At 34.6% G+C, this 22,872-nt stretch overlaps 1 protein-coding gene across 5 annotated transcripts in view; it reads left to right on the forward strand.

Annotated features, from left to right (window-relative positions):
- Nucleotides 1-22,872, forward strand: part of COP1 (COP1 E3 ubiquitin ligase) — a 214,047-nt gene that overhangs the window by 58,568 nt on the left and 132,607 nt on the right. For 4 of the 5 annotated variants that reach the window (XM_043486125.1, XM_043486130.1, XM_043486127.1 and 1 more), the window contains 2 exons: nucleotides 7,340-7,399; nucleotides 10,545-10,621. The exons of the other annotated variant lie outside the window; for it this stretch is intronic. In XM_043486125.1, the coding sequence (XP_043342060.1) occupies nucleotides 7,340-7,399; nucleotides 10,545-10,621 (137 nt within the window). The remainder of the gene's footprint in view (nucleotides 1-7,339; nucleotides 7,400-10,544; nucleotides 10,622-22,872) is intronic. 5 annotated transcript variants of the gene reach the window in all.

Here is a 22,872-nt window from a genome sequence, read left to right on the forward strand (position 1 = left end):
CAGCACTTAACAAATATATGTTTTTAAATGAACATGCTGTTCTTTCTTCAAAGTGAGATTGAACAGGAGGGCTCCAGGTTCTATGTAAAAGCCAGTCTCCTCGTTGCAAATTTGTACCAGCATTTGAGCAATTTGCCTTACATTTCATTCAATTTAATTTTAAAATATGCTTTTAGTCGTTTGTGGTACCTTTTTAATTCTCTGTAATAGGACAGTTTTGAGGAGTCTTCGTTTCCTTTTGGTTTTGTTTGAAGTTTTATTTTGAATATAAATATATTGCATTTTAATATTTTTATATGAAATAAAGCACAGAAAACTTTGTTAAACAAATCAAAGTTTAAAGATTCATAGAGCGATCTTCCATGTAACCACCATCCTGATCCAATGATAGATTTTTGCTAGGACTCATAAAGCTCTTCGCCTACTCTTTCCAGATTATAGTCTTTTCCCTTGCCTTTAGGTAGTCAGTATTCTAACCTCTCTGTTTTTCTTTATTGTTTTAAAGTCTAAGTATTTTTAATTTATAAGTCTCTTCTTTTGAATTAATATAAATGCATTTCTGCATTATGTAATGTTTTGTTCTTCTCTTTGGCTCAGTGTTAAGATTCATCCCTAGTGTTGTATATGGCTATAATTGATTCACTTTTGTTGTTGTATAGTATTCTATTGAATACACACCATTTTTGTTATTGCAAACAGTGTTACTGTCTCATATATATATTTTATCAAGATATATATTAGAATATATATCTCTATGCTTCATATGTAGAAATGGAATTATTAAGTCATAGGATATGTACATCTTCAAATTTAGTAGATAATGCCAAACAATGCCTGAGTGGTTGAATTGGTTACTCTTCCTACAGGAATTGTAGGAATGTTCCTATTGTACTATATTCTTACCAGTACTTGATATCAGTAGACTTTTTTCAGTTTAGCTCATCTTGGGATATATATTGGTATCTCTTTGTGACTTTAAGTTTCATTTCCCTGATGGATAATGAGGTTGAGTACTCAGTACTATGAATTGGTCATTTGGGTTTTTGTATATGTATGAAGTACTTGGTTTAAGCTTTGTGCATCTTTTCTATTTCATTGATTTTCCTTCTGGTTTGCTTATATATTCTAGATAAAAATTCTTTGTTCTGTCTACCTACTTATCTATAGCAGATCTTTCTCCCCTCTAATTGGGCTAATTTTTTTCATTGTCTTAATGATGTTATTTGATGAAGAGAAGTTTCTGTCTATAGTGGAGTCAAATTTATTAGTTTTGCTTGTTATAATTAGTGCCTTTTCTATTAGGTAAAGAATTCTCCACCTGAGGTCATGAAGACATTTTGCTATATTATCTACTTGAATCTTTTATTCTTTTTTTTCATGCATACATCTATAATCTACTTGGGAATTTTTCATATGAATATCCAGATGTCCAAGCATCCTTAATTAAAAAGTTCATCCTTTTCCCATTGCTTTGAAATACCACATCTGTCATACATCATATGTCCATACATACATGGGTCTGTTTCCAGGCTCTCTTTTGCTCCACTAGTCTGTTTGTCTGTCTTTCTGGCAATACCACATTGTATTAAATACTGGAATTTTGAAGTAAGTTACTCTTCTTTTTTTAGGAAAGTCGCAGCTATTCTGGCTCTTTGTATTTCTCTATAAATTTTAAAACTGGCTGATACGTTTCCATGGTATACCTGCTGTGATTTTTATTGGGATTACTTTGACTCCATCGATCAATTTGGGAAGCTCTCTTTACAGTATTGAGTCCTCTAGCCGTTGAACATGGTATTTCTCTCTCTATATTTAGGTCCTTAAAAATGGCCTCCAAAATTTTGATATTTTTCATGATATTATTCTTATATATCTCTATTATAGAGTTGTCCTTAGGTCTTCAATCATTTTTATGCTATTCTAAGTGATGTCTGTGTCTTTAATTTCAGTTTCTTACTATTTATTGCTGGCATATAGAAATGCAATTGATTTTGACACATACTTTTTTTTTTTTTTGTATCCAGCAACTTTGGTAAAATCATTAATTCTGATAATTTGTAGATTATTTTGTATTTTCTTTGCACACAACATCATCTGCAAATAATAACAGTTTAGTTTCTTTCTTTATGATCCTTATATCCTTTATTTATTTTTCTTGTCTTACTCTGCTGGCTAGGATATCCGGTACAATGATGAATAGAAGTGGTGATAGCGGGGCATCCTAGTCTTGGTGCTGATCTCAAAGTGAAAGCTTTCGACGTGTCACCATTAGGTATGATGTTTTCTGTAGGTTTTTGGTAGGTATTTTTTTTAATCTTTCAAGGAGCTAAGTTTCTATTCCCAGTTTCCTAAGAGAATTTTTTTTTTTTAATTGTAAGTGGGGGTTGAGTATTCTCCAAAATTTTTGTGCAGTTGAGATGATATAATTTTTTTTTCATTTAAAATGGATCATTATTTGTTTAACATTAAAAACTCAATCAACTTTGCACCTAGGGTGACCAACTGTCCTGATTTGCCCGAGAGTGTTTAGTTTTATCACTGAATGTTCCGCATTCTAGATAAGTAGGACAATTGTTTGCCCTCCTTTGCTCCCTTATTGCATCTATATTCATTAATAAGGTTGTTCTTTAACTTTTTATACACTGATCTTGTCTGGTTTTGTTATAAAGTTGGTTTTATCAAATTGGTTGGAGAATGTACCCTCTTTTTCTGTTTTCTGGAAGAATTTGTATAATCTAGGATGAATATCTTTGCTGAATGTTTAAGGATTTTGCTGGAAAAGCTGTATGGACCTGTTGTTTGCAGAAACTTGGTTGATTCATTTACTGCATATTCAGAGTTTTGTTTTAGATGCCATTTTTGACATGTTGCATTTTTTCTAAGAGTTGTCTGTTTCTTCTAAATTTTCAAATTTTTTAGTATTAGATTGGTCTTAATACTAAATTTTTAATACCACTAGAGTTTTTAGTGATGTCTTTCATTCCTGATTCTGCTTATTGGTGCTGTACATTTTTCTGTTTGTTTGTTTGTTTTGATCAGGTCATGTCAGGTATTCAGGGATGTATCAATTTTATGAGTTTTATCCAGGAACCAGCTTTTTGGCTTTGTTTATGTTCTCTACTTTATTTTTGTTTTCCATTTTCTTAATAATTACATTGTCCATCCTTCTACTTTTTTGGCTTTATTTTGTTGTTTCTTTTCTAATTTGTTAACTTGGATATACATATTAGTAGGAAGACTTTATTTTTAATAATATACACATTTCAGGCCATAATTCTTTTAGTTGCATCTAATAATTTTGGTATGACATTTTGTTTGTTATTCCTTAGTTGAAAGTAGTCTCTAATTTTCGTTATACTTTTTCTTAGGCATGTGGGTTATTTATAGATAAACTTATTACTTGGATGTTGGGATTCTTTCATTTAAAAAGAAGTTACTTATTTTATGTTTGGTTGTGTTGGATCTTCATTGCTGCCTGTGGGCTTTCTCTAGTTGTGTCAGATGGGGCTACTCTTCGTTGCTGTGCACAGGCTTCTCATTGTGGTGGCTTCTCTTGTTGCCAGGCACAGGTTCTAGGCACGCAGGCCTCAGTAATTGTGGTTCATGGGCTCTAGAGAGCAGGCTCAGTAATTGTGGTACATGGACTTAATTGCCCCGTGGCATGTGGAGTCTTCCTGGACCAGGAATCAAACCCATGTCCCCTGCATTTGCAGGTGGATTCTTATCTACTATACTACCAATGGAGGCCTTTTTTTAAAAAAAAAAATACGGATTTTTGTTATAATTGCATTGTTATCAGAAAATAATTTGGTTTTTATAGTATGATATTTGCACTGTCACATGTTAGTTTATTAAATTTTGAAATATTCGTGCTTGGAAAGAATGTGTTTCCTGCAGTTGCACAGTGTGGTGAGAATGTTTTGCATCCTACTGAATCTTTGGTTCTTTGTTGTTTTACTAACTTATTTGAGGTGAATTTCTTATATACAGCAGAGGTTTTTCATTCATTCTGCCAGACTCAGTCTTATAATTTTGTATTTAAACCATTTACATTTAATGTAAAAGAGTTTAAGCCTGCCATTTTGTTATGTTTTTGTTTCTTTTCTCTTTTGACTTTTTTGTTCTTATGTTTTTTCTTTAAGAGTTACTTCACTGTATTTATATTTTTTAAAAGACTTTTTTAGAGCAGTTTTAAGTTCACAGAAGAATTGAAAAGACAGTACAGAGATTTTCCATATACCCCATAGTAATAACACATTTAAATTTCCTCATTTTTTTTATGACTTGGAAGCTCATTTCTTCTTAGCACTGAATATTATTCCATTGTCTTTATGAACTACTGTTTATCCATTCATCTGAAGGACATCTTGGTTGTTTCAAGTATTGTTAATTATGACTAAAGCTGCTATCAATGTGTTTTTTTGGAATCAAAGTTTTCAACTCACTTGGGTAAATACCAAGGAGTGTGTTTACTGGCTTATATGATAAGAATATGTATAATTTTTAAAGAAACTGCCAAACTGCCTTTCAGAGTGGCTGTACAATTTTTCATTCCTACCAAGAATAAATGAGAGTTCTTGTTGCTACACATCTTTTTCAGCTTTTGGTGTTATCAGTGTTCTGGATATTGGATATTCTAATCAATATACAGTGCTTTTTTAAAAAAATTTATTTTTAGTGCTTTTTTGTTTATATATTATATAGTATTATTAATTTTGCTACTTTTTTTTAAAACCAGCTTTTTTTTTTACCCCCTGGAAGTTTATCAGTATTCTTTTGTTCAGTTTTGAATGTTTCAGATAGTTGACGAGGTCTTGGCAACTGTAATTTATTCTAATTATATTAGCTCCAAAAAACAAAATTAAGATACTGAATTTAATACTTCAGCGTATTTTTATTCAATCATAGTGAAGGTCAAATAAATGAGTGCCAATGATAACCTAACTGCACCAAAGCTAATGCCAATTAAAGGGGGTTCTATTTTTGAATTCTTTTATGTTTTAGTCTTAAGGGATTCAGACTTATGTTCTTCACTTTTCAAATTTTTAAAATAATTTCTTTGGGTTGTAATATAGTATACTGTGTTGAGAGTGCTTTCTATTGATGACTTTGGACTGTGCTCTCAAGTAGCAGTTCTCCATCTTGTGTATTTATTATTATTATTTTTTTTTAGTACCCCCCCAAACTCACAATAGTGTTAAGGCAGATTTGATCCAGAAGTTTGTCAATTTTCATTCCCATTTGTGGTCCGTTTTCATTTAGATAATGACAGTTCAGCTTTATGAACTTTTCTTCATTTATTTCCAAAACATTCTTGGTCTCTGCTTTATGCTTTTATTCTAGATTCTGCCTCTCTGGTTTATGAAACACATTTGCAGAGTGAATTTAGGCTAGTTGTTCCTTTTTGCATTTTAAAACAGTTATCCTTTGTCTTTCTTCTATTTCCTATACTGTAATGTCTTATATTGATGCCTGAAAGGAGAATACTTGTTTCCTTTATTCATTACCTCTCTCCATATTTCTGGCCACCAAATGTGTAGGTGATTTCTTACACCAACTAGTTCTCCAGTTCTCTGTAGACACAAGCAGAGTGTCCTGAAACTCAATTCAGGTCAGTTCTATCTAACACTATCTACTTGGAGTTGGCCGCAGATTCCACTGGTTGAGGACTCGGTCCCACAAGGCTGAGCTGCCCCTTCAGATCATAACTGCATGTCCAAGAAGTCATTTGTATATTTAACCTACTGGCTATAAATTGGCAGTTCCCCTGCCCCTCTCCAAGGATTTGATAATGTGCTAAAATGGATCACATAACAGGAACATCGTTTCCTTAATGGATTATCGGTTTATTGTAAAAGGATAGAAAAGAGATATGTGGGAAGGGGCATGGAGCTTCCCTACCCTCTCCAGGTGTGCCGTTCTCCCAGCATCTTCATGTACTCACCAACGTACATGTTCACCAACCCAGAAGCTCTTCCCTAGACTGAATTCCATGAGGGCAAGGGCTAGAGTTTTCTAAATCCCGTTCTTCACAGTACTTAGCAAAATGTTTAAGATTGGTTAATATTTGAGTTATTATCAACTGTCTATAAATTATCAACTGTATTTTATCAACTGTCTATATATTGCCTCAGAAGAAAACATGCTTAAAAATGTTTACTCCTGCTAGTCATTAGGTAAAATAAAGTTAAATAATAAGGTACTGTTTTCAAGTAGTAGTGATATAACACAGTAGTTAACAGCATGAATTCTGAAACAAGAAGGCTGCTTTGATTTCAACTCCAGTTCTGCTGTGTACTTACTGCGATCTTGGGCAAGTCACTTAATCTTTCTGTGATTATTTTCCTGTGTAATACTTCCTATTGCACATCTGGCAATAAGTATTACATAAATATATTCATTATTGTTATTTTGTATTCTAAAAACTTGCTCAGGGGTTTTCCCTGAAAGTTCAGTGGTTGATACTCAGAGCTCCCAACACAGGGGACATGGGTTCGATTCCTATTTGGGGAACTGAGATCCTGCATGCTGCACAACATGACCAAAAAATAAAATTGGCTTCAGTATATTTGGCTTAGATTAAGACAGCCACTTATTTATAATAATTATAGAAACTTAAATTTGATAGTGTTTCTGGAAAGCAGTTTTTTTCATGTAGTGAAGAGTTGCTATTTCTCTTGATCAAATAATTTCACTTTAGTAATCTCAATAAAATTTGGAATGCAGACTCATATAATCTAAAATGCAGACTCATTGGTTCAGAATTACTTATGATTGTCAAATATATCATTAAATATGATATAATAATTAAAATTTTTGCATTTTAAAGGCATGGAGAAAAGTTATGGTGCAATAGGCAAAATGTCAAAGATGAGGCATTATCTTAAATATGTTTTAAAAAATGCTTAAGAGGGTAACTTGTGATTGCTTTTGGGTAATAGAATTTAATCTTTGAGACTTATTTTTATTTTTAAAATGAGGTTAACAACTGACATGCTGACATTAATTGCTGACAGTTAAATAAGGTGATTTGAAAGTTCTTTGGATATCTTCTGTTTTTACTAAATCATGCTGTTATTGTTCATCTTTAATATTTTTATTAAAAAGTTAATTACTGTATTAAAGAAAGTACTATTTTCTTAAATATTAAGTCTTTACATTTAGTTTTTAACATAGGAATGTTCGGTGCTTTTTATCTGCTGTTTTTCACCCCTACATTTTACCATTAGTGCACAATTTCCTAGAAATCATATTCCAAATATAAAATTACTTTATGATTGTGGTGATGCTAGTGTGGTTTGGTTTAGGCTTTTTTTTTTTTCCCCTCTCTAATCTACAGCAACTGGAGCAGATTCAGAAGGAGTTAAGTGTTTTGGAAGAGGATATCAAAAGAGTGGAAGTAAGATCAAGAATTTCTTACATCTCGAGTAGCTTTTCAATTTCATGAAAATTTTGCTTTTCTTTTAAATTGCTGCATTAAATTTATGGGATTAGTCTCCATTATATAGAAAGTAACAGGCATAATTTCTGTGATAATTTATTAGGAGCCCTTTTCCTCTGAGTTAATGATCAAAAGTTAGAGTTTAAGCAGTTAGTAAACAAAGCTAATATTTGCATCAAGAGGGATGTTACTTTTCTTAATGTTTGCAAAGAATATTTTCAAAGTAGTGACTGATATATCCTGTTTTTTTATACTTTGGTGAGTTGAACAGTAATGATCCAGTTGCTGTTGTTGCTCAGAGAGTTGAACAGTAATGATCCAGTTGCGATTCAGTCGCTCAGTCATGTCCAGCTCTTTGTGGCCCCATGGACCGCAGCACACCAGGCTTCCCTGTCCTTCACCATCTCCTAAAGCTTGCCCAGACTCATATTTATTGAGTCGGTGATGCTATCGAACCATCTCGTCCTCTGTCTTCTGCTTCTCCTCCTGCTTTCAATCTTTCCCAGCATCAGGGTCTTTTCGAGTGATTCGGCTCTTTGTATCAAGTGGCCAAAGCATTGGAGTTTCAGCATCAGCATCAGTCCCTCCAATGAGTATTCAAGATTGATTTCCTTAGGATTGAGTGGTTTGATCCCCTTGCAGTCCAAGGGACTCTCAAGAATCTTCTCCAACCCCACAATTGAAAAGCATCAATTCTTCAGTGCTTAGCCTTCTTTATGGTCCAACTCTCGCATTAGTACATGACTGCTAGAAAAACCGTAACTTTGACTAATGCCAAAGAAGGAAGTAGAACAGTTCTGTGAAGACCTACAAGACTTTATAGAACTTTATAGAACCCTAAAAAGATGTCCTTTTTGTCATAGGGGACTGGAATGAATAGTAGAAAATCAAGAGATAGCAGGAGTAACAGGCAAGTTTCACCTTGTAGTACGAAATGAAGCAGGGCAAAGGCTAACAGAGTTTTGCCAGAAGAACGCACTGGTCTTCTGTAGCAAACACCCTCTTCCAACAGCACAAGAGACTACTCTACACATGGACATCACCAGATGGTCAATACCAAAATCAGATTGATTATATTCTTTGTAGCCAAAGATGGAGAAGATTATATAGTCAGCAAAAACAAGACTGGGTACTGACTGTGGCTCAGATCACAAACTCCTTATTGTAAAATTCATACTTAAACTGAAGAAAGCAGGGAAAACCACTAGACCATTCAGGTATGACCTAAATCAAATCCCTTACGATTATACAGTGTAAGTAATGAATAGATTCAACAGATTAGATCTGATAGAGTGCCTGAAGAATGGTGTATGGAGTTTCATAATATTGTACATGAGGTGGTAATCAAAACCATCTCCAAGAAAAAGAAATGCAGAAAGGCAAAATGGTTGTCTGGCGAGGCCTTACAAATAGCTGAGAAAAGAAGAGAAGCGAAAGGCAAGGGAGAAAAGGAAAGATACACCCGTCTGCATGCAGAGTTCCAAAGAATAGCATGGAGAGATAAGAAAGCCTTCCTCAGTGATCAGTGCAGAGAAATAGAGGAAAACAATAGAATGGGAAAGACTGAGATCTCTTCAAGAAAATTAGAGATACCAAGGGAACATTTCATGCAAAGATGGGCTCAATAAAGGACAGGAACAGTGTGGACCTAACAGAAGTAGAAGCTATTAAGAAAAGGTGGCAAGAATACACAGAAGAACTGTACAAAAAGGATCTTAATGACCCAGATAACCACGATGGATCACTCACCTAGACCCAGACATCTCGGAGTGCGAAGTCAAGTGGGCCTTAGAAAGTATCACTACAAACAAAGCTAGTGGAGGTGATGCAATTCCAACTGAGCTATTTCAAATCCTAAAAGACGATGCTGTGAAAGTGCTACACTCAATATGCCGGCAAATTTGAAAAACTCAGCAGTGGCCACAGGACTGGAAAAGTTCAGTTTTCATTCCAGTCCCCAGGAAGAGCAAAGCCAATGAAATGTTCAAAGTACTACACAGTTGCCCTCATTTCACATGCTAGCAAAGGAATGCTCAAAATTCTCCAAGGTAGGCTACAACAGTACATGAACCAAGAACTTCCAGATGTTCAAGCTGGATTTAGAAAAGGCAGAGGAACCAGAGATCAAATTGCCAACATATGTTGGATCATTGAAAAAGCAAGAGAATTCCAGAAAAACATCTTCTGTTTCATTGACTACTCTAAAGCCTTTGTGTGGATCACGAAAAACTGTGGAAAATTCTTCGAGATGGGAATACTAGACCACCTTACCTACCTCCTGTGAAACCTCTATGCAGGTCAAGACAGAACAGTTAGAACTAGACATGGAACAATGGACTGGTTTAAAATTGGGAAAGGAGTACGTCAAGGCTGCATATTGTCACCCTGCTTATTTAACTTATATGGAGGAAAAATGGAAACAGTGACAGATTTTATTTACTTGGGCTCCAAACTCACTGCAGATGGTGATTGTAGCCATGAAATTAAAAGATGCTTGCTCCTGGAAGAAAAGCTGTGACTAACCCAGGTTCAGTCCCTGGGTCGGGAAGATCCTCTGGAGAAGGGAATGGCAATCCCCTCCACTATTCTTGCTTGGAAGGCTACAGTTTGTGGGGTTGCAGAGAGTTGGACACAACTGATTGACTAACGCTAACACACACCTAGACAGTGTATTAAAAAGCAGAGTCATTCCTTCGCTGACAAAGGTCTGTTTAGTCAGTTGCCATACTTACCTTAATATTTATCAGTAGGTTCTCACCTTGATTAAAAATTATTGGCTAGTTCACTGTTCACATAATGTACAGTATGTCTCATTAAAAAAATTTACATTTGTCTTTTTCTGCATTTGGTGGCTTCATTAGTAATGAATAATATTTATTAAAGAATTTCTAGTTCTTTAAGTATGTATATCATAAAAAAGACTTGTCTCATAAGTTTCAGATATCCTTGTTTTTGTACTCTATGGAGAGGAAACCTTGAGAAATTTGGATGTTGAGACAAAAAGGAACTGATAAAACCTGGGATTAGAAAGAAATAAATAGCTCCTTTTGACTTATATATCTTCTCTTTGGAGTGTCTATAACTCTAATAATTGTACTTCCAGGAAATGAGCGGCTTATATTCTCCTGTCAGTGAGGATAGCACAGTGCCTCAATTTGAAGCTCCTTCTCCATCACACAGGTACAAAGCTTGAAACCTGTAATTGCTTTGGATTTATGTTATAAAGTGCACATATGGTATTAGTCCTTGGTAGCCTTTTCCGTGTAATGAACACAACTCCTGAGAAATTACTTTTGGTCATGATGTAGAAATGAGATTCAGATGGCCCATCTCTTTCCTTTATGCTTTAAATTTTATGCCAGGCACAGGTAGTAGAATATTATAATACTGTGAATTCAGTAATGAATTAAAAGTTTGGTAGATTTCTCAAAATAATAGTAGCTTTGAATATATTGTGAATTAAAATCAGATGACATTAAAAATCTCTAATTTGAGAGAATGAAATGGTAATATTAGCGAAAAGTTAGTTAAACTAATACCTTTGACTTTGCCACTGTCCTGTTGAATTAGATAGATCTGTTTGTTTAGACATCTCTGCTAGTTTCTTTATAACTCCCCATTATTAATTTAATTAAGTGTTCCCTTCTGTATTCTCTATAGAGCAGGAATTACATATATCTTGCTCATGACTGTTTCCCTAGATTTTAAATAGTGGTAGTGACTGGCCTCCTTCAGTGTGTTTTTGTGAAATATGGAGAATGTCTATGGTCCCTATGTAAATTTAAAGTGCTATTGATGAAATATCTACTACCTAACATTTGAATTTGAACTTTTTTGTTATGTTCAGGGCAGGAGAAATTTTACATGTTTTTAACTTGCTAATCCATTCACAATTGTGGTCCCACAGAAGCTTTTTAGACAAATAGTTTTAGGATAACACATGGATTTTCAAACAGTCCAGTGGCAGGACAGAGATTACACTAACTTCGCGGCCTGTGTCAGATCAGGAAAGCCATTCTACATCTAGTTTGGGATGATATGTGGGGAAGGGACACAAGGAATATTCTAGCAAAATAACATTCCTGGTATGTTTGATATATTTCAGTAACCATTTTATAGAGAATCCGCATAAGTTCTGAGTGATTCTGGGATCACTTTACCTGCGTAATTCAGCTTGGTTTTGTCCATATTTTATTTTCTTTAAAACAGTTGGGAACGATTCAGTCTGTGGGATATTATCTTTAGCTTAGCATTCACTTCCTGACATATGTGGGATCTGTGTAAATAGAATATTTATTATGTGAGTGCATCCAGGCAAGTAAAAGTTGTCATATCACAACGTCTTCTCTAATAAACTGATAATTCTCATTATCATATCACTCTCTGTCATATCACTTTATATAGCATTTGTTTCTATCTGTTGTGGCCAGGTCTTTATTACCATCTGAGCTGCTAGGGAAGCCCCTGGTCTTTGTTAATCTCTCACTGGTGACTTTTAATAACATATTAACAATATAGTATTATGTTCATTTAACTGGCTTTTTAAAATTTAATGCCTCTGATGCACTGGGCACTGTTTTAAGTGTTGGATGTAGCTGGACAGTCCTTCCCTTTATGGAACTTCCCTTTGGGGTGTGTGTGTGTGTGTTTGTGTGTGTGGAGGTTGAGGGAAATGCTAAGTAAGAAAAAATATAATATTTGTACATGACATATAAGTAGTATCCTGGGAAGGAAGTTAGACATATTAGAAAGCTGACACATGAATGAAATGAAGAGAAGAGATAATAAAATGTCATGGGGTAGTTTTGAGTAGGGTCTATTTTAGATTATAAAATACCTACAGGGGTTCACATGTAGAGGATAGAGAAGAGACTTTCTGTCTCACCCAATCCCCTGCAATTGGAAGGTAGGAGGAATGCTAGGAACATTGCAAGAATCTGTAAAGAGGAAATGGTGGACTTTTTTTGAATTTTGTAGGATTTTATTGGTGGAAGTGCAATTGGAAGGTAGGAGGAATGCTAGGAACATTGCAAGAATCTGTAAAGAGGAAATGGTGGACTTTTTTTGAATTTTGTAGGATTTTATTGGTGGAAGAGAAGAGAAGTGGTTGTATTATAAAGTGGCCAGTCTCATGAGAGATGTAGGAATTCATGATGTCTGTGAAAACTTCGTTGAATTACTAAAATCGTATGGGACACTATTGTCAGATGATGTGATCAGTTAGACTGGTTCACAGTTGAAGATGGAAAAACAGGCAAACATGATGTTTTCTTAAAATACATTCTTTATCACTTAAGATTTGAGAGAGACACTTGGGAAAATGATGGTAGCTTTGAATATTCTTGGGAAATAACCCTTAAGATTAAGATGTGGAATTTAACATGGGAAGAATGTTATGCTAGCAATATTGAAGTTTGTTTTATTTTTAAGAAATAATGTATAGTTGAAATATAATCCCCCCTCATGATTATTATCATTATTTAAATGCCAGATTTTGTTTTTATTCCTCATTGTAATGTTTTGGTCTCTTTGAAGAGGTTTACTTTAAAAAAGAGTTTTTGTGGATTCATTTTTTTTCAAATAAGATCATTAAATCCCTTATATTGATTTTGGGTTTATGGTGAGGGTTATGTACTTAATGTAAAGAGAAAGAGAAGACCTATAACTATTGCTATTACAGCTCCCTCCCCGGGAATTTGTCTTCTGTATACCATAATTGGCTGTAATTGTCCTATCCCGTCTGTTCTCTCCCTGCTGCGTTGTTAATACCCAAGTGTCTCATAGAGTCATGCAGTAGTCTTTTAACTATACTCATCCAGTGCATTTTGAGGAATCTCATCATGTTACTTTCCTTAAAATCATTCAGTGACTTTCCATTGTATTTAAATTGGCTTAGATCGCTTTTTTATGGCCTTCCATAATCCCCTTTACCTTGCCTACTGTTTTTGTGCTTTAGAATTGAATTAAACTCCCCAAATGGCGTATTAAGATAACTTTACTTATATATTATTTTTTGCTTAGAAACTCCTCTGTTCCTTCTCTTAAGTAGCTACCCGCCCACTAGCCATCCCCAAAAATCCAGCCAAGAGTGAGCTTTATTCTTTTTTGATACACCAGTTCCCTTAGAAAATGAAGTGGAGGAAGGAAGTGCAAGATAGAATTAACTACCAGTTTTTAGAAGATTTTCTATTTACTTTGTTCCTGTTCTATACTATGTTTGCTAGTTTGGGTAGATTTTCCATGCTGTACTATAATCCTGTTAATACTGGGATTTTCTTACACTCCCACGTTTTTATGTGAGCATTTATACATAATAGAACTTAAAATAGGTTTTGAGTAAATGTATGCATCACCTAGAATATAGTTTAATTTTCATAGCTTGTAAAAACTTGATTGAAGCATGACCTTTAGTATACTTAATAAGTAAACTAATTAATCTTTAAGAAAAAAACTGTCAGGCTTCATTGGGGTGTGAAGTTGGAGGTGAGTATGTGATTATTTCCTTAATAAAATCAGTCTAAATTTTGTAAAACTTTTAAGCCTTCATTCATTGCAATTTTTTCTTATTAGAATTAGTTCAAACCTGAAGATTGCTGCTATTAGGGCATTTTTAGTTCTTTAGATTCTGAGGAAGAAAGTCTTCACAATTCAGAGGATAAACTATAGTTTATACTTCTTTGTTAATGGCTCTTTGTATTAAATTATGAGTAAATTAGAGAGTGATAGGCAAGCACAGTCCTTTTTAGCTTTTGCCAAATGAATTTTTTTTTTAATCCGAAGAGTATGAAACATTTTAGTCAAATCTTCTTCTCAACAATGACAGTGATAATTTGGTTTAGATTAAAATATTCTCAGATTGAAAAAACCTAAAGTCTAAAGTTTAGATTTTAGTCTTCTTCAAAGCCATTTAATTACCAGTAGTTTTGCTTGTAATTTTTAAAATATCTCATTGATGTGATTTCTGTCTTAGAAATAATTGTCTCATAATTGCTTCATTCTTTGTCTTTAAATCAAGCAAGTATTTCAGAACTGTTATTTATTATTCACTAACCTCTGGTTTTAGAACTCCAAAGAACCTGGTTTAAAGATAATGTATTAGTTGAAGCTTCTGTGTTTGCTTGGAGGTAAATATGCTTTAATATGATCCAGATAGTTACTGGAGTTAAATTTGCAGAATAACTCTGGTTTTCCTGTGGTAAAGTAGTAAATAAATACAATACAAATAGTAAGTAAGATTCATCTAGAATCTCTGATCTTTCAAATGCTTTTGCCAGTAATAGACTTGCTAATGATCATATTTAATTCATTTTTTAAAGACACATTTGTAAGTTTAAATTGTGAATTGCTTATTTAAGTTTTCTGTCGTATAGAACAGGGATATTTATAAATAAAATTTATAAGTAAGACTTTTATGTAAGACACCTTTGCTTTTATTTAACTACTCTAATTAGATATTTATGAGACTTAAACTTTCATTTGTCTGTTACTTTTGACAAAGATCCAGATAAATCAAAATGAAGGGAAAAGCAAGGGGTCACTTTAGGGATGCTAGAATTATTTAACTATAATTAAGAATGTGTGTGTGTGTGTGTGTCACACAGACACACACACACTAGTGGGTCAGTACCTTGTGAATTTGTAAATTTTATAATTTGACTGAATAAACTGATAAAGTTCAAGGAATTTGGTATTATGTAATGGCTCCTGGACTAGGATAGGAAATTACTCTTTAACTCACACACAGAACTCTGTGCAGTTATGTTTACCCCAATGACACCCTGCCTTCTCCAGAGTCGTTAAAAAAATTGTGTGTGGTGGGGAAAGGGTGGGTGGTGGTTATAATGGCTCTTTGGTGTAATGAATGAAAATGATCTCATCTCTGTATTACTGCATATTGGGTCTTTGGCTGGATGATGACCCACAACCAGAGCAGTGTCAATGGTTTCTTCACATAATAATGCGTACATTTTTGGTACTTTTTGGCAATTATTATTGGTTCAACTGCTTTATTTTACTTGAGATGGTATCTTTTAAAAGTTTTATTTACCTGAATTTTTATTTATTTATTTATTTAGGCTGTGCAACACAGCTTGTGGGATGTAAATAGTTCCCCAAATAGGTTCGAACCTGGGCCCTTGGCAGTGAATGCATGGACTCCTAACTACTAACCTGCCAGGGAATTCCCCAAGAAAACTTTTTATTAAAATGTAGGAGTTAACATGTTTTTATGGTCAAGTCTAACTCTATGCCTTATAGATTGGTTGCTAATTTATTATATATTTTAAACAAATCTTCTACATAAACCTAGAGGTTTCTTTTGTTTTAATTTTTTATATTTCTTCTTATTTTTCCTTTTTTTCTTTAAAACTTTTTTTTTTTTTTTTCTTTTATGAACCCTTGTTTTGAGGGCTGACTTTGAACAGATCACAGCTAGGGAGCTGCTTTACTATGTATGAAAGCCCGACCCAGAAGCAGGTCGTCTGCGGATGGTTTAGCACCAGGTTCCCCACGAACATGCGGTGCGTGACAGGTGTGGGGGTGGCCGTTTTTCCAGCTGCATCTAAAGAGTTTTTAATGTAACATTTCCCTTTATCCAGGAGGAGAATTCTACAATATAGAAAATTCTCCATACACAGCCTGACACTATTTTCCATATCTCCAAAGTTAATGGTTATGAACAGATCTTAAGAAATCTCTGCTACACTCAGCGTTTATTGTTGTGATTACTAAGGACTGCATGCTTTAACTCTGGCCCTGTAACGTGCAGAGGAGTTGAACTTGAAGCCATAGGCAATGGAGGACATTGAAGAATCTTAAGGAATTTTCAACTTGAACAAAGAAACAGAAAACACAGAAAGCAAATTTGCTTGGCAGTAATGTGAAAGATACTCTTCATACATCTGCAGTCTCCTTGACTGCAGATTCTTTGGCACTCAGCTTTCTTTATAGTCTACCTCTCACATCCATACATGACTACTGGAAAAACCATATCTTTGACTAGATGGACCATTGTTGGCGAGTCTGTCTCAAAGTAATGTCTCTGCTTTTTAATATGCTGGCTAGGTTGGTCATAGCTTTTCTTCCAAGGAGCAAGCATCTTTTAAAAAATTCATGGCTGCAGTCACCATCTGAAGTGATTTTGGAGCCCAAGAAAATAAAGTCTCTCACTGTTTCCCCATCTATTTGCCATGAAGTGGTGGGACTGGATGCCATGATCTTAGTTTTCTGAATGTTGAATTTTAAGCCAACTTTTTCACTCTCTTTCACTTTCATCAAGAGGCTCTTCAGTTCCCCTGCTTTCTGCCATAAGGGTGGTGTTATCTGTGTATCTGAGGTTATTGATCTCTCTCTCTGCAACCTTGATTCCAGCTTGTGCTTCATCCAGCCCGGCATTTCGCATGATGTACTCTGCATATAAGTTAAATAAGCAGGGTGACAGTATACAACCTTGATGTATTCCTTTCCTGATTTGGAACCAGTCTGTTGTTGTTCCATGTCTAGTTCTGACTGTTCTGTCTTGATCTGCATACAGATTGTGCAGGTAAAGTGGTCTGGTATTCCCATCTCTTTTAAGAATTTTCCTCAGTTTGTTGTGATTCACACAGTCAAAGGCTGTGGCGTTGTCAATAAAGCAGAAGTAGATGTTTTTCCGGAACTCTCTTGCTTTTTCGATGATCCAATGCATGTTGGCAATTTGATCTCTGGTTCCTCTGCCTTTTCTAAATCTAGCTTGAACATCTGGAACTTCTCAGTTCATGTACTGTTGAAGAGTGGCTTGGAGGATTTTGAGCATTACTTTGCTAGTGTGTGAGATGAGTGCAATTGTGTGGTAGTTTGAACATTCTTAGAAATTGCCTTTCTTTGGAATTGGAATGAAAACTGACCTTTTCCAGTCCTGTGGCCACTGCTGAGTTTTCCAAATTTGCTGGCATTGAGTGCAACACTTTCACTGCATTATCTTTTAGGATTTGAAATAACTCAGCTGGAATTCCATTGCCTCCACTAGCTTTGTCTGTAGTGATGCTTCCTAAGGCCCACTAGTACAGTAGGTATGTCAGGACTTTTAAAAAAAATTTGGTTTCTTGCTATAAACTAATCGTCACTGCTTAGTGAAGATACTAGCAGTTCTTTCTAATTCTGAAAGCTGAGATGTGAATAGGACAGATTTCCATGTGCTTGAGATTCAACCAAGGCGCCTGTTTGACATGTAGTTTTTTGAACCATGCCCTTAAAATCTGATCATTAGGTCTGAGGTGAGTTCCAGAATTCCACATGTTAGCCTGGAGGATCATACTTTAAAAGTGTATGGTATAGTGGGCAGTGAATATGTCTGTATTACTGACATGTTTTAAAAATCTCTAAGTTATGCTTATTTTCTTTTTCATAACAGAAAGCTCTGTTATCCAACAGTGAGTTTTTTTTTTTTTTAAACTATCTTAAGCTTATTTCATCTTTGGGAAAGATAAGAGTAAAGATTTCTATTTATTTTACTCTCTACTTTGTTAGGTTACATATCCTTCTATAATGTCTCAAAAATGCCGTGTTATGTTCCTGGCTTGAGCGAACCAGAAAAGTTAAAGTTAAGTTTCTTGGAAGGAAGCAAATTGCTCTGTTGGCATTCCCTATTGATGCTGTTCATGTTACTCTGATTAGAGCCTCTTGCTGATGGCCTTTTGCCCCTTCAGGTTAGAGGCATATAGGGAACTTTTCACCCCTTTGCTTGTCATGGGTTTACCTTGATTCTGGGAGGTCAGGGATGGGAGAGGCTAGGAAAACCCAAAGTATACATTGTAACGGTAGCTTAGATGTAAGTATCCCTGGATGCAAGGGTAGAATTTCATGTGTTGTCACCATTTTCTGTTTCTGCATTACCTGTCTCTCCCGTTCTCAAGTTCCAGTGTATTTTCCCCATTCTCCAGATCCTCTACCTGTGAATCTTTTGTTGCTGTTTCTAGAACGCTCTTCTACTTTCTTTGCTTTTAAAACTTTTTTTCTGAGATTATTTCAGAGAACTGGGTTTTTTGTAACACTAAGATTTGTGGCAACTATATCATCTGATAACTACAAATTTCTCCCCTATGAATTACAACTAAATTGTAATCTATTCCCACTCATTGATAAGTGGTAATAGAATATAAAGAAATCAAATGCAGCACTTAGCCTAACGAACTGGGACTTTTGCTAGTTTCATTAGAGGCAGATCGGTCTTGTCAGTCTCTTTTTCTTTTGAGCTTATTATACTGTTTTTGAAAATTTTCCAAGGAAGTTATTTACTTTCAGAGGCAGTAATGCAGTAGATTCAGACCTGTTCCATCTTTCAGAAATTTTCCCTCACATTTGCTTTTTATATCTGCAGCAGTTAAGTTTCTCTCTGAGGAAGCTCTTGTAAGGAAAACTTTAAAGTGAATTGCCCCTTTGCTTTTTTTTTTTAAACCTTAGCAATATTGTGGAATTACAGACCTTTTAAAAGGCGACATAATATTAGATTCATGCAGTCCTCCTGTACATTGTATAGGTACAACTGTTTCTAACCATCTACAATGAAAAGGGAACAGAGGGTGTTGGGGAAAGTTTTTCCTGTATATCTGAAATACTCTGATAACTTCTATTCTTTGAAGAGTAAGTTGAATCTCTGTTCCCTAAAGATTATATTGGGTTCATTCTGGAACCCAATGGTTTTTATTATTGAACTACCCTTGTGTTTCTCAAGTAAATCCAAGCTTGTATGATATATAGGTTTTCATTCGTTTTGGGGAGCCCTTTGGAGTCAGATGTCTTTCAGTGTATAATGTTATGTCTGTGCCCCTGTACCCTCACCAGTTTTAGAAAGGTAACACAGTACGTATGCCATATATCACATAAAATGATGGAGGAGGAATAGGCAGTTCCTTAAGCAAATTAAAATTTCAGCGTTGAAACATACACGTTAACAGTGAGGTAAATGGTATTAAGTGTATTCTGATCAGGTTTTCACTTCAAAAAAGTAACAAAGAGCATTTGATTTTCATAGTTCTGGATTTTAGGAATTGAAGTTTTATGTAATCTTTTTCAGCCCAATATTTTAAAAATCCCAACTATATATTGCTGAAAAGGCCATTGTAATCACCAGTGTTTATTTATATAAAATCTGTTGCATAAAATCTGTTATAAAATTTTTTTTGTTGAAATTCTTATAAATGCCATGAATGAGTCATAGTAGTACTGCCTATTCTAATAATCGAGACACTGTATAAGAAAATATTTCATGTTAATTATCAGTTGAATTTGCAGCAAAATCAGGAAATTATTTCTACCCTAGAGGAGACTTGTACTTATAAAAGTTGTAACTGTCAGAGTAGTAGAGCATATGTGTATTAGCTACTGTTTTGTAATTTTATGCATTACCTCATACAGCCCTCAGAATAGATGCCATATATCCTTTTGCTTTGACAAATGAGGAAATTGAGTCTTGCCCAGCATCACACAGTTATAGTAGCATAATCAGTATTCTAAAGCAGGCATCATTACTCTAGAGGCTATAAAGCCTTGGGAGGTAAAAGGGTTTTAGAGATCATCGAGTTGATAATAAAGGTCAAACAAGAAAATCAGTAGAAACTTGCAGTTCAAAAGTGGCAGGGTAGTGAGATTTCAAGAAGAGAAAACATATGTTACTTTGGCAGTCTTTGGTGAGGATTCTGTAATTATACTGCCTGGGTTCAAAGTTCAGTTCCACACCTTATTAGCAGTTTGACCTTAGGCAAGTTTATTGTTAATTTCTGTACACTGTAGTTTTCTTGTTAGTAAAATAAGGATAATAACACGTATCTTGACTAATACAATGTAATAGTACATTTAAAGAAATGAGAGAATAATGCCTGACACATTCTAAGCACTCAGTAGATGGTGGCACTCAATAGATTTTAGTCATATTGATTTTATGTGATTTGTTTGAATAGTTGTATCAAATGTAGGAGTATGTGGAATTAGAAAGGAAAACTCGAAAATGAAGAGCAGTTTCTAGGTGCCTGCAAAATTAGGGCCATGAAAATTTGGGTTGTTAGTAAATAGGATTTACCTTAATTTGAAATTCTGTGTTAAGTAACTGACAGAAAAACATTATTTTGAAGAAAGCAAGTTATTAATCTTTTGATCCGTTTATAATACTAGGGATTACTGCCTTGGTAGGAAGGAAATAAAGTAGTAACAGGCTTTGCTATTAAAAAACATTAAAGACATATTCTGTTTTAATTAATCATTATTAAAATAAGTCAGATTATTTTCATGTTACATGTTGCTCAGTATGTGTTGTTTTGAGAAAATGGATTCAGTAATTTTACTTGGAATACTATACTGGTAAGGAACAGGGTTTGGCTGTAGCCCCATATTGTTTTTTAAATGTAGAGTTTATTTTCTTCTGTATTAAGTTTATACTAATGAAAAAACAAATTAGTGACAGCACTTAGTCTAATTTCATATGTGCATGCAGCTTTTTTTGTTTTTTTTTTTGGTTCATTCAGTTTACTTATTTAAACATTTATTTAGTTTATTTTCTTTATGCTCACCCTTAAATGATCTTAATACACTTTATTTTGCTTGCATATTAAAATTCTCTATAATTTAATTCTCTATAATTTAATTAGTTGATTTTGTACCTATTAGTAATTTAAATGTGAAGCCTCCCTTTTCAAAAAGAACTCAGTCTAAAACTAGTTACTTATTATTTTTGCCAAGGGTGAATCACTGTTTTCTCTTATCTTCTTATTTATTATAGGTGTATCTTATATTTTCTATGTGAAATTGACTTAACAGTCTATCATATTTTATTATTTAGATTTTTTAAAATTTCTTTTTTAAATTGACGGACAATTGACTTGCAGTGCTGTGTTAATTTCAGGTGTATAGCACAATGATTCAGTTTTCTATATATACACACACATGTATACACATCATCCGTACATATACGTAGATACATAAATACATATATATACATACATAAATGCATATACATATGCTCTTTTCCAGATTCTTTTTCCTTACAGGTTATTACAAAATACAGAGTATAGTTCCCTGTACTTATATAGTAGGTCCTTGTTGCTTATCTGTTTTATATATAGTAGTGTGTATATGTTAATTCCCAAACTTGTAATTTATCCCTCTGCCCCATTTGCCCTTTGGCACCATAAATTTGTTTTCTATGTCTGTGAGCCTGTTTCTGTTTTGTATATAAGTTCGTTTGTAACAGTATGTCTTTTAATTATAAAGTATATTCTTGCTTTTGGAAGCAAATAATTTAAGTGAGAATAGTTTTGTGACATCTGCTTGCATAACTGAATTTGCTTTGTAACTTGAATTAACAGCAGTTTAGTTTTCATATGTTTTTAGCTCAGCTCCTCCGTGTCATCAGCAAGAATATTAAAAAATTTTTTATCATCTTATTTTCCTCATCCTAAGTATTATTCCTAACCTAGTTTTAGTTCAGTTCAGTCCTCAGCTGTGTCCAACTCTTAGTGACTCCACAGACTGCAGCATGCCAGGCTGTCTATCACTAATTCCCGGAGCTTGCTCAAATTCATGTCTGTCGAGTCGGTGATACCATCCAACCATCTCATCTTCTGTCGTCCCCTTTTCCTCCTGACTTCAGTCTTTCCCAGCATCAGGGTCTTTTCCAGTGAGTCAGTTCTTCGCATCAGGTGGTCAAAGTATTTGAGCTTCAGCTTCAGCATCAGTCCTTCCACTGAATATTCAGGACTGACTTCTTTTAGGATTGACTGGTTTGATCTCCTTGTAGTCCAAGGGACTCTCAAGAGTCTTCTCTAACACCACAGTTCAAAAGCATCAGTTCTTGAGCATTCAGCTTTCTTTAATGGCCTAACTCTCACATCCATACAAAACTACTGAAAAAACCTTAACTTTGACTTTACAGACATTTGTTGGCAAAGTAATGTCTCTGCTTTTTAATATGCTGTCTAGGTTGGTCATTACTTCTTTCAAGGGGCAAGCATCTTTTAATTTCATGGCTACAGTCACCATCTGCAGTGAGTTTGGAGATCAAGAAAACTAAAATCTGTCACTATTTTCACTGTTTCCCCATCTATTTGCCATGAAGTGATGGACCAGATGCCATAATCTTTGTTTTTTGAATGTTGTGTTCTAAGCCAGCTTTTTCACTCTCCTCTTTCACTTCGTCAAGAGGCTCTTTAGTTCTTCTTCACTTTCTGCTATGAGGGTGGTATTATCTGCATATCTGAGGTTATTGATATTTCTCCCAGCAGTCTTGATTCCAGCTTGTGCTTCATCCAGCCCAGCATTTCGCATCATGTACATTGCATATAAGTTAAATAAGCAGGGTGACAGTATACAGCCTTGACATACTCCTTTCCCAATTTTGAATCAGTCTGTTGTTCCATTTCTGGTTCTAACTGTTGCTTCTAGACCTGGATACAGATTTCTCA

The sequence above is a fragment of the Cervus canadensis genome, chromosome 13, assembly GCF_019320065.1.
Source record: "Cervus canadensis isolate Bull #8, Minnesota chromosome 13, ASM1932006v1, whole genome shotgun sequence".
Classification (NCBI taxonomy): Eukaryota; Metazoa; Chordata; class Mammalia; order Artiodactyla; family Cervidae; genus Cervus; species Cervus canadensis.